The sequence below is a fragment of the Schistocerca piceifrons genome, chromosome 1 (genome assembly GCF_021461385.2).
Source record: "Schistocerca piceifrons isolate TAMUIC-IGC-003096 chromosome 1, iqSchPice1.1, whole genome shotgun sequence".
Taxonomy (NCBI): domain Eukaryota; kingdom Metazoa; phylum Arthropoda; class Insecta; order Orthoptera; family Acrididae; genus Schistocerca; species Schistocerca piceifrons.
In genome coordinates this window covers 277,700,509-277,713,070 of record NC_060138.1, presented here as the reverse complement: position 1 = coordinate 277,713,070, position 12,562 = coordinate 277,700,509, and the positions used below count along the sequence as shown (strand labels likewise).

The window sequence follows — 12,562 nt, the reverse complement described above, 5'->3', positions numbered from 1 at the left end:
GTCGTCTTATAGTCGTGAAGCTTGGATGGACAACAATGTTTCTTTTAGGAAATGTTGGCTGGGTCTTGGTGTTGATAGCATCATGAACAATCTTATGAGTACAGTAGTGAATATTGGAGCCAATACTGGGATTATTTGTTAGTCTACATCAATGTTATTTTCATCAAAATATATGTCATTATATATTATACACTTATGCCAGGGCTTTTTCCAGTTTCCTAAATACCTCTGGATCTCCTGTCTTTGGAGTAGCATTTAACCCTCTCAGCAGTGCATTTTTAATCTCATGAATGCTTGTAAATGACAGCCTTTTAACAATATCATTTATTTTGGGGAACATAAAATTACAGGGACTAACTAGGATGCTAGGACATCATTAAAGAGTTGTTTTAGACAAAAAATTCACAGACAAGCAACAAAGTGTGAGCAGGTGTATTATTATGGTACAGAAACCATGAATTGTTCCACCACAAATCTGGACTTTTTTCGGGTTGCTTCAGGCAAACGGTGCTTAACTTGTAAACAGAACTCCTTATTGATGAATTTGCTTGTGGTAAGAACTCATGGTGCACTGCACTGTTAAAGAACTCGTGCTGCACTGTACCGTTAAAATTGAAAAACGCTTTCAGCATAAGCTTCACATTTGACCACACTTGGCAAGGTTTTATCGATCTTGGCAACCCAGAATACTTCACTGGTATGAATGAGACTTAATTTCAACATTATGTCTGTCAGCTCATGTTTTGTCTCCTATTACATTCTGCGTCAGTAGTCCCAAAGCATTGTCGACTGCATGTAGAAACTCCTGAGCAGAATGCATTCAGCACTGTTTTTGTTCAGAATTCAAGAATTTTGGAACAAATTAACTCAAAACATCCGAAATAATTTCAGGTATGATCCATTTGATATGCCAACATAATCAATGGCTCCTGTTACTGTTACTGATGCTGTGTCTGCCAGCTATTCCCTTAAAATGTGTAAATGTGAAGTAATGTACTTAAGAAGAGACTTCTCTTAATTTGAGTTCAGTACCACATATAAAACACTAGGCAGTGACATTAATTAAATTCCTTTGTTTCACCAATTAAAGCAGTGTATGGAATAACGTATGGAAGTTGTAGCTTGGGAAGCATATGCTAGATTGCAGTTATGCAAAAGGTCTTGGGGCGATATGTAGCTTCTGTTAAGAATCAGTAGCTTACGTGATGCTTGCGCAGTTACATCGTAGTTATTGCTTTTGCTGTGAATTCTCAATAGATGTACTTGTCTCACGCAAAAGTTATAATGATAACATCAGAGGCCAGTTCGTACTATACACAGTAGGATACGAATTCATTATGCATCAGGATTGCCAGTAAACCAAACAAAAGATGATAACATGTATTGCAGATACCAGCTATTCTTTGCCTCACACCATGTATTGTGTTGGTTAATAGCCAATCACATGTTGTGAGCATAAGTGATTGCTTTATAATTTCTGTATTGTGTACACGTCATTTGCATGTAGCTATGAAAGTTATTTTATCTCCTCATAAGTGTTTTTTTGTAACGCAGTGCAATATTGTAATGGAACTTCCATGTTTTCTGACAGGTGCTGAGTGGGTATTATTGTCTTTCGGGCAGTTGTGTAACTGTAGTGCTTCAACGACAACAGCAGCAATCTCAGCGACAATTACGCACAAAGGGACGACGTGGAGAACAGTTGTATGATCCTGGAGAGCAGACTTTCCATCTGGTTAGTTTTGCAGTCAATATGTGTATGAGGGCAAGGTGAAATGTTCTTGACTAGGCAATAAAAAAAGTTTTATTATTTAAGTTGAACAGCCAATTACTTTGTACAGTACAGGGCCAGGCAATCATGTGGGAAGATTAAAAAAAAAAATTCATACAAACTGAGAATTACAAAAAAAAAATATATTATTTTTGAAGTGGCTCCAATGTACATGGGTGGAAATACACTGGTGTCCAAAATTAAAGCATCAAACCGAAATTTTCCAAGGTTGTGTTTATTTTGTGACAAAACATTGTGAAGAGGTGATAGCAAAGTAGAAACAATGTAAAGAGTATGGATCATAAACAACTGCAACATTCATAACAGTAGAGGAAAATGGTCTTCATTTTTTCCAACTTAACAGATTTGCACTCGACAACTGGTTAATGTGCTCATAGTGGGGTGTGACCACTCTGGCGGCAATAAAGGCCTGACTATGACAGAGCATACTGTGAATAATGTCATCAGTGTCATGTTGAGGCAGTAACACCCATTCTTCCCGTGGAGCTGCTCGCAAGTCTTGGAGAGTGGTTGGTGGATCCTGACGTGATGCAACCTGTCTCCCTAGTGCAGTCCAGACACACTCTGTGGGATTCAAATCAGGAGAGTGGGCAGGCCATGCCATGCATGCATGCAGTATCTTCTGTTTCCAAGAAAACATCAGCCACTTGTGCTCTATGAGGTCGAGCATTATCATCCATCATTTTGAAGTCTGGGCACACAGTACCTCGCAACGACTGTACACGAGGTTCCAAGACCTCGTCACGATAACTGACAGCAGTTAAATCTTTCCGATTCCTCAATATCAGTCTCTTTCCACAATGTTCGGGTCTTGAAATCATGTTCCACATTCCCTTCAGATGTGAATCCATCAAGAACCACTTTCCAGACAGAGCCACACCTATAGTAGGTCTCCACCAATAAAGACCACCTGTCGAAGCCTTCTCTACACTTTTTGCCTCGATAAAACATGTCCAGTAGATGCTGCAAGGTCAGATGCCAGTTGCTGCCCAGTACTAGAGCAGTACCATCATGCCCTTACAGCCAAATAACAGTCCTCCCTCTTTCCAGTGTCACACGTGGTTGGCCCTGCCCTGGACCTCATGATACAGTTTCAGTCTCTATAAACTGGTGCCACATGTGAGAAACAACAGAACGCTTCATGTTAGGTGGGTCACGTGAGCTTTCGACTGCCCTGCTTCCATTCTTCTTATGACCTTCCACTGCAGAGAGTCTGGTAGGCATCTTCTCTGTGCCATACTGCACTTTCTGTGACTGTGTACACAGCAAATGTAGATGTGGGCTATCCAGCAAACACTACTCTATTCGATAGGTGCACTGACATCATCGTTGACGTAGTTTTCCGTTGACCAAAATGCCATCTTCCGTGAAGAACATGATCGTACCGACGTATGTTGACAATTTCTATGGTTTTATCATGAAGTAGACACAGGATGGGGAAATAGTAGTTTGTTGCTTTAATTTTGGACATCAGTGTAGCTTACTTTGAAAGTTTTAAATATGGTATCACTCGGATGACATCCTTGGTTTCCCCACACATGGTCAGAGTTCGAGGGTAAAACCACTAACAGAATCGCCAGTGGAATGTTGTTTATTTCTTGGCAAATGCTTCCCTTCAAATAATCACTATTTCTGTGATTGTTTTCCTGGAAAACTTTGGAGTTGAGATAACCGAAAAGAAAAACTTTTCAAGGCAATAAATTTGTTAAATGGGGAGGCTTTGGAATATCATCATTTCTGCTCATGAGATGACCGGGAAATGTGAGTTCAAGCAAATCCATTGACAGAGCAGCAATGTGATGGATCAAACTTCTTAAAGCTTCATGAACATGCTCAGTATTGTCCTGAGTGCAGAATGTTTACACTACCACCTCTTTTCTTTATAGTGCTACCAGTGACTTCAAAGTTTCTCATCCAAAGTTTGGTAGCACTGGAATGTCATAGGAGCCTATCAGAGTAAATTAAACTCTCAACAGAAAGCACATTTTTGTGATATGCTTCACGCCCTGTGGCTCCTACAACTTCCACCTGCCTACACACCCAAAGGCAAAGTCCCCCAGTCCTGTAACCCTTCACCATGGTAGTCAGCCAGTCATAAAATCTATTTTGATGTCTGCCTCACTCTGTAATTTTCATGTAACTTAATGAACTTTCTCCTATCTTTTTTTCTGCATGAATTCTATTAATGAAATGTGATTTTGGAAGGTCTGTAAAGGCTCAAAATTTCTTTGTAAATGGTATCAGTTGGAAGTCTGAAGGTGCCAGACCCTGATGGATAGAATGGCTATTGCAATAAATCGTACTTCAGATCCCTCTTTTGTTCCCTTCACCAGTGTTAGAAGCTGCATTTACATGAAGATATATGATATCATTTCTATTATATCTAGGTGTAAAAAATGTCATATTCCTTTCTCCTAAGCTGCCTGTGGTGTCAGCTGTGTCACACACTTTTATTCGCAGATCATTCAATACCACACTATGCAGATTCTTGTGGTGCTTTCATTTATGGTTGCAATTTTTGTGTTCTACATTGATCACCTCTGAGATAAGTACTGCCTTCAGGTTACCTTCCATTCAGAAAGTGGGTGCACTCAGCGACTGTTATGTGGCTTATAACTTATAGAGTGCAGCAATCAGTCATCCTTTTTTAGATTTTATTACACAAATCCACCTTTCGGCTAGTGGCTAGCCATTCTCAATGCACTATTTTCTATTATTGATGCATGTAAGTCCCTGTTGTTTGGGCATCAGTCACATTTCTATGAATATTCAACTTTCCTTCTCTAATATTGTTACATTCCATCCTAGATTTTCCAAAAAAAGACTGATTGCTGCACTCTATAATTTATAAGTACTGCCTTGTTTGAATTCAGCCACCCATTTCTTAACTGTTGAAACTGAAGGGTGAGATTCTTTATAAACCTGTATCAACTTTCCACTGATCAAAACCAAGAATTGTATGATGGTGTGGTACCCCAGCTTGTCAATTCAAATGGAATGAAACATGATTAGTCAACAAAATAGCTGAAATGAAATGATTGTGCAGATTGTGTTCATGATTAACTTATGTAGTTGTGCAAAAATTTCACTGGTATTATCAATGCTATGACTGTGACTGACTGAAAAACCTTTTGTCTTGCTTTCATAACCTAGGTTTGCTTAGCAGTTTCTCCACATTCCATAATGACTAAGGCAGCTACTTTTAAAATTTTGGTGTAATATATGAGTCCATTTCAAAGGTAGTGTCTCCAGACTTTTTTCATTAATCTTTGGATGACATGTGACACCAAAACATGCACATCTTCACATATTCTGATATTTCTATTTGATTCTAGAAATACCTTAAATAAAAAATAATGAACAGAAGCTTGTAGGGGTAAAAAATTGGAGAAGGATTAAAATGAAAACTGTGAGTGCGTGAATAGTAAGATAATATGCAATGAATAGTCTCTTTGCAATAACAAAAATAAATCAAAAATTGTAAAATGAAGTGGTAGGAATAGTTTTAAGAATAGTGAGGTATTTATTCAGTGAATGGGCTATGTGTGCTGATAAAAGTAGTTATATAGAAAACAACTGCCACCCATACTCGGGATCTGCCAATAATGGGGTACCAACAGTTCTGACATGATTTTTGGCTCACTTTTGTTTATATGTTCATGTTATGTATACATGCTACTCTCTCCTGACCAAACTGTCATAATTTTCATTTCCTTGAAAATGAGTTATAAATCTCAAAAACAGTTTTCTCCAATAACCATCATCATACTGATGCTTAGATGAAAAACACATGCGTTGCATGAATGAAAAACCTAACATATAACTTATCCTTTACAAAATTAACATTTTCTCCCTACATAAGCCTCTCAAAATACTGAGTGGAATTTGGGTTAAGGCAATTGAACTGCTGCCTAGCCAAATTATCATAAAAGTATGGTAATGGATATTCTAGATGGAATATAAATGATGGAAGTAGTAAACGTACAATACACCATATATCTGAGGTGTTCAGTTGTTTATAGTCACATAAAAGAGACTAAGAACATCACTGAGCTTTCAGTTGAATCCTTCTTCAAAATTAACAGAGTACCCATATGTGCACATGTACAGCCCCAGCTGCATGAAGAGTTATTATCTTTACTCGTTCCATTATTCAGAGTGTCATAAATATTATACATGAGAGATTTCCCTTTGGAGTTTTATAGAGTGAGTAAGGGCAAGCACAACTTGGTTATAGGAAAAGGAATAATGAGGAAAGTGAGTCATGAATAATTCATAATATACTAAGATAAAAGAGAAACTAAAGAAAATTCAGAACTGTAATGGGTAATCAAGATGTTAAATAAGAAGATCACAATTAGGAATGATGAGAGATTTAGGGACATGTGAAACAGGATGAAAGAGGGGAGGGCTTGAAGTAGGAATTGGGTATTAATGGCAGTGTGTTTCTCAGAAGGAACCCAGTTCACATCTGGTCCTGTTGAAGATTTAGATTTTAGAACATGGATGTTAAACCTGCAGGCCTCTTGTGGTCAACAGTAAGTAACAGTGCGATTCGAGAATTGAACTTCTATCAAAGTTATGATAAAATGAATGTTTTCAATCTGACCCCCTCTCCCTCTCACTCTCCCTTTCCCCCCTCTCCCCCTCCCCCTGCCCCTCTGCCCTCACACTCCCCCATCCCTACCCCTTCTCCATCCCCTTCTCTCTCTCCCCCTCCCTCCCTCCCCTCTCCCCCTCCCTCCCCTCTCCCCCTCCCTCCCCTCTCCCCCTCCCTCCCCTCTCCCCCTCCCTCCCCACTCCCCCTCCCTCCACTCCCCCTCCCTCCACTCCCCCTCCCTCCACTCCCCTCTCTCCCCCTCCCTCCACTCCCCTCTCTCCCCCTCCCTTCACTCCCCTCTCTCCCCCTCCTTTTTCTCAACATGGTAGTGTTAAGTAGATTATGTGTGTATTTATCGTGAATCTCTAGCCCAGCACAAAGGCCCAAGCAACAGGAAAAAAGTGCAAGTGACTCTAGTATATAAGAAAGGTAAAAGAATGGACCCGCGAAATTACAGACCAATATCCCTAACTTCTGTTCACTGCAGAATGCTTGAACATATTCTCAGCTTGAATATAATTAACTTTCTTGAGATTAAGAAGCTTATGTCCACGAATCAGCATGGCTTTAGAAAGCATTGCTCGTGCAAAACTCGGCTTCCCCTTTTCTCACATGATATACTGAGAATTATGGATGGATGGCAACAGACAGATTCCATATTTCTAGGTCACCGGAAAGCGTTTGACACTGTGCCCCATTGCAGGTTGTTAACAAAAGTATGAGCATGTGGAATAAGTTCGCAGATATGTGAGTGGCTTAAAGACTTCTTAATTAATAGAACCCAGTATGCTGTCCTCAGTGGTGAGTGTTCATAAGAGAAAAGAGTATCGTCAAGAGTGCCCCAGGGAAGTGTGATTAGATTACTGTTGTTTTCTATATATGTAAATGATTTATCTAAAAACAAAGATGATGTGACTTACCAAATGAAAGTGCTGGCAGGTCGACAGACACACAAACAAACACAAACATATACACAAAATTCAAGCTTTCGCAACAAACTGTTGCCTCATCAGGAAAGAGGGAAGGAGAGGGAAAGACGAAAGGATGTGGGTTTTAAGGGAGAGGGTAAGGAATCATTCCAATCCTGGAAGCGGAAAGACTTACCTTAGGGGGGAAAAAGGACGGGTATACACTCGTACACACACACATATCCATCCACACATATACAGACACAAGCAGACCATGATTTGGTGGACAGGGTGAGGAGCAATCTGCAGTTATCGCTGATGATGCCAAGGTGTATGGTAAGGTGTTGAAGTTGAGTGACTGTAGGGACATAAAAGATGACTTAGACAAATGTGGAAAAATGCAAGTTAATGGGGATTAATTTTTAAGAACAAACCTGTAATGTTTGGTTACAGTATGCATGACACGGTCTGTCATTTTTAATGAAATAAAAAAAATATTTATTTATTATGTAAAAAAATGAAAATGAATGAAAATGGAGAAGAAATGGCTTTAAATATTTTTGTTATTTGCTCTTTCAGTACGAACTTTGTTGTAGAACCCCTTATTTACGTGTGGTAATAAAAATTCATTTAGACAGAATTAAGCACATTTAAAATTACGTGAACCTTAGCAACCCTCTCATGCTGATAAATTCATACTAACTGATTAAGAACATTTAGTTGAAAATTATATAAATTAAATTTTTTTACGTATTTCGGCCTTGGCACACATTTTCTAAATGCAGTTGTTTTTTTTTTTTTTTAAATATTTACTGAATTCTTCCCTGCCATTAGCTATGGAACACAAGACTGTCTCTGTTAGCATAAAATGGTTAAATATTGCCAAGCCGACCTGAACGTTTAATTATCATTGACAAAACACACTTCACTATACGTTAAAGTTACTTGCTTTAGAAATTGAAAGAACCAACAGATTAACAACTTCAATGTTAATTATCCGCCTATGAATGCACAAATGTAAAACCAGTAATAAATTCCGTCTGCCTCAGGATCGCTGTAAAAGAAAAATATTTCGTAATTCACTGCTAATTTTATCTGCTCCCGATTTACGGGTTTGGTTAATTTTTTTTAGCGGAACAATTTTTTAAATGTGCCGCCGCTGCAAATCGTTCGGTCGCGTCACAGCCCAGCAACACCAACGATAATCGCTAAAAATGCTGAAAATTCTTTAAAGAAATATTATGTATGACATGGGCAAGCTAATTTACATTAGTAATACACAATTTTGATAAATTATAATGTATTTAGACCACAACAATAATTAAACTTACATTACTTTGTAATTTCTCCTCTAATGGCGGCTAAAGATAGATACAGACGAAAGAAGTCTACTCATTCATAAAATGCTATGTCACAGGTTCCTCTCTCAATCTCTGCTCTCCAAGGAGACGACAAAGAATGCACATTATGTATCCCTATTTATACTATTGCTGATTGTTAATGTCTCTTTGTAATCTTACAACATTATTTTTCTCTGTGGCTGTATTTTACATTTTTTTTTATCGCAGATATTAACATATTTTGTAATTACATTATGAGTATAGAAATATTACAATCATAAATACATCGAGAATATTATTACAGAAAATATTACAATAATAACAAATGTCCTTTATACAAAATTAAATAATACTTTTTTGTTAAACAATTACAGTACATACGAATTGCTTCACAGTGGCGTACATAGTACAATTAAATGTCATTTCATTTTATTAGTAGTGTGTGTGCTGCCAGGGAACGTTACACATTTAAATATCTGTGCATAACATTGCAGAGCGATATGAGGTGAAACGAGCATTTGAAAACTGAGGTAGGGAAGGCAAATGGACATCTTAGTTTATTGGGAGAATTTTGGGAAACAGTGGTTCGCTTGTAAAAGAGATCGCATATAGGACACTGGTTTGATCTATTCTTGAGTACTGCTCAAGTGTTTGGCGTCTGTACCAGGTCGGATTGAAGTGAGATAACGAAGCAGTTCAGAGTCCAGCAGCTAGATTTGTTACCAGTAGTTTCAGATAGTGCATAAGTGTTACAGAGATGCTTCAGGAACTCAAATCGGAATCCTTGAATGGAAGGCATAGTTGTTTTCGAGAAACACTATTGTAGTTGTTTTCGAGAAACACTATTGAGAAAATTTGAAATGTCAACGAACGATTCTACTTCTGCCAACATACATCACACGTAAGGGCCACAAATATTAGATATGAGAAATTATGGCTCATATTGAGATATACAGATAGTCATCTTTTTTTCCTCACTCTATTTGCGATTGGAACAGAGGGGAAATGACAAGTAGTGGTACAGGGTACCCTCCGCCATGCGTCATGTGGCAGCTTATGCAGTATCCATGTAGATGTAGATGTGTGGCCCAAAAATACTCGTCGTCTTCCAGTGTGGACCAAGTAAGCCAAAAGGTTGGATGCCACTGATTTAGATGATTACTTAGATAAGCTTTCATGACTGTACAGGCAAGAGAATCTTGCAATTTATTACTACCACAACCACATAACATGCAGCAATATTGTTCTCTGGCATGATTTGCTATTAACAATTTTCTAATCAGGATTAACAAGCTTGTTATAATGAATGATCTAACCAGTTCACTTTTTGCTACTTGTTATTTTTTTTCTCATATAATGTGATGTTAACACTGTTTTCCTTTCTCTGTGATAGAAATTGCAGATAAAGAACTACAAAGAGAAGGTTCACGTGCAGCTTGTGTGGGAATGCTATTCCATATTCACGAGGTTTCGTAATGGCAATGAAACAACTACTTCGTTCAGTGTGCAAGGAAGCCGTTATCCACCATTCTGGTTTTCACGTGTCAAAAGCTATACTGCTACATCAGAGAGCCTCTTACAGTAATCAGTCTGATTAACAATTCTTCACAGGACACATTTAGTTGCCACCTTATTTGCTTCAGTACAATGGAAAATAATAATAATGTAACAGTTTGTTCTGAAATTTCAGAAACTTTAAGAACTAATACAGTCTTGTAACAGAGAAATTACACTGCCATAATTATAAAATGTTGCACAGTACAGGTATCATATTATTTTCTTGTTAAAAATATGTTATACATTATTGAATGTTTTAATTCTTTTTCCCACATTATTCGTGTGTTTTTCTTGATACAAAATTGTTACCTTCTTCTCATTATGGATATTATCTTTAAATCTTTACATGCGGTAGTACTCATGTACTACAACACATTCTGTCATTTCCAGAGAAATCGTAACTTGTGAATTTTTACTTTGTAGTTGCTTTATTTCTTTTTTATGTTTTGTGGTGTTGTGGTGGAAACTTGTCCAATGATAACAGTAACATTCTGTATTTTTATTAGTATTTTATGATATTTGTACATAATTGTCATTTGTTTTCAAGTGAATCTGTTGACTGCAAATTGGAAGTCCAAAGTTGCTCGGTAATGTACTGTCGCTCTTCTTAGAAACCTGTGCAGTACAGATGTTATTATTGTTGTTGTTTGTTTCCTGCCCTCACTTTTGAACTTTTTGGTGAAGTGACCATGAGGCTTTGAAAATCTTTTGTTACGATGACTGGTTTACTGACCTGTGTAATTGTGCTGTAATACAATGATGTGATGGTACATAGAAAATGGGTTTAAGCTGAGGAGGTAGCTTTAGGAAACAAGTGCTGTGTTGTATGAAATATGCTTGATACTCCTGTTGCCTCACTTTTAATTTGACGCAGCTAGAATACTAAGAATATTTTATACAAGAAAGATGTGGGAAACTTCGTTCTCAAAGTACAATGTTAGTGTCACGAAAGCGTATTTCATATTAAACTAACACATTATTTTATAGACGGGGAGTAAATTGAAACCTGCACAACACAAAGGCCTGATACTAAAAAAGTTTTATTATGTCAGTAAATGTTTCTTGCAATGCAGACTACATATTAATGGCCTAATGTGATATGTTTGTTATAGTGTTACTGATAATTGTAAAGCATAGCTCTCAAGCAAAGTTTACAGCAAATCATTAAACTTTTCTTGGTTGGGGAATGTAAATTTTGTGAACAAACTGTTGGCTGTGTTAATAAGATATATTGTATGCAAATATGAAATTAAAATACAGTAAGTGATGTCATAGACATTATGTGGCTTTCAGAGTTAATATAGTTATGACACTTCCAAGGTAGTGATAATTATAGATATAATAAATGTCTTGTCAGCTTTTGTAAATCTAAAACTTATATTTTTGAGTTATGAGGGTCTCTCTCTCTCTCTCTCTCTCTCTCTCTCTCTCTCTCTCTCTCTCTCTCTCTCTCGCTCGCTCGCTCGCTCGCTCTCTCTCTCTCTGCCTGCCTGCCATTTAAAGGACATTTGGACCACCATGCAACATTTTGTATTGTTGTGGCGGCAGAAATGTGTGTAAAGATTATTATTATTTTTCCATGTGAAACTGTCATAACTATTATGTGAGCAGAGCTGTACCTTGAATATATCACTGTACATAGATAATATATGTAAATTTGTAAATACAGATGACTGAACAAGAGGCCAACTGTGTATATATTTTGGAAGAGTTTAATTTTTGAATTTAAAACAATAAACTGTCATTGGCTTGAGAATATAGGTTTTCATTTTCTCTGTCGATATCATAAAAGCCAATTTCATGGAAGTTGGAAGAAAGCTTAATGTTCTCATTACAGAGGAATCAAAACACAAAAGGTAAACATTATTGTAAAGTTTACTCATATGTGAGTAACTTCAATTACAGTAAAAAACATGTCTGTGGTAGAAAATGTATCAAATAATTTGCTGTATGAAGCAGTTTTGTAAGTGTATTGAATGTACGACATATGCATTTGAGTAACTAGTGCGTTTATAGATAGGGCAAGTGTTGTATTTTATTGTGGCTGGAGAGAGACTTGTCTTCACTGTAACTTGGTGCTAATTTGCAAATTAAATTACATTTTAAAAAGTTAATTTTAGTTTTACATTTTATTGCAAATTCTTATGTTTGCACAGTAATGTACATACAATTGTTTCAGTTGTGCAACGGTCACAATTAACCAATTTGTGGTAACAGTTACATTCAGCGCCATTGTGAACAAAGAAATGGGGGAAATGGTGCCATTTATTTATTTATTTGTTGCAAGCACTGATTACATGAAATGTCTAAATTACTAAAGTCAGATATCAAAAATTTCCATACATTTCATTATGTATCGTAGAAC

At 37.2% G+C, this 12,562-nt stretch overlaps 1 protein-coding gene across 1 annotated transcript in view; it reads left to right on the top strand.

Moving 5' to 3' along the window:
• The window catches only part of LOC124770931 (F-box only protein 9), an 82,805-nt gene extending 70,494 nt beyond the window's left edge, over nucleotides 1-12,311 (top strand). The window contains exons 9-10 of the mRNA XM_047249256.1: nucleotides 1,592-1,735; nucleotides 10,034-12,311. Of these exons, the coding sequence (XP_047105212.1) occupies nucleotides 1,592-1,735; nucleotides 10,034-10,225 (336 nt within the window). The 3' untranslated portion in view covers nucleotides 10,226-12,311. The remainder of the gene's footprint in view (nucleotides 1-1,591; nucleotides 1,736-10,033) is intronic.
• Nucleotides 12,312-12,562: the final 251 nt, after the last annotated feature.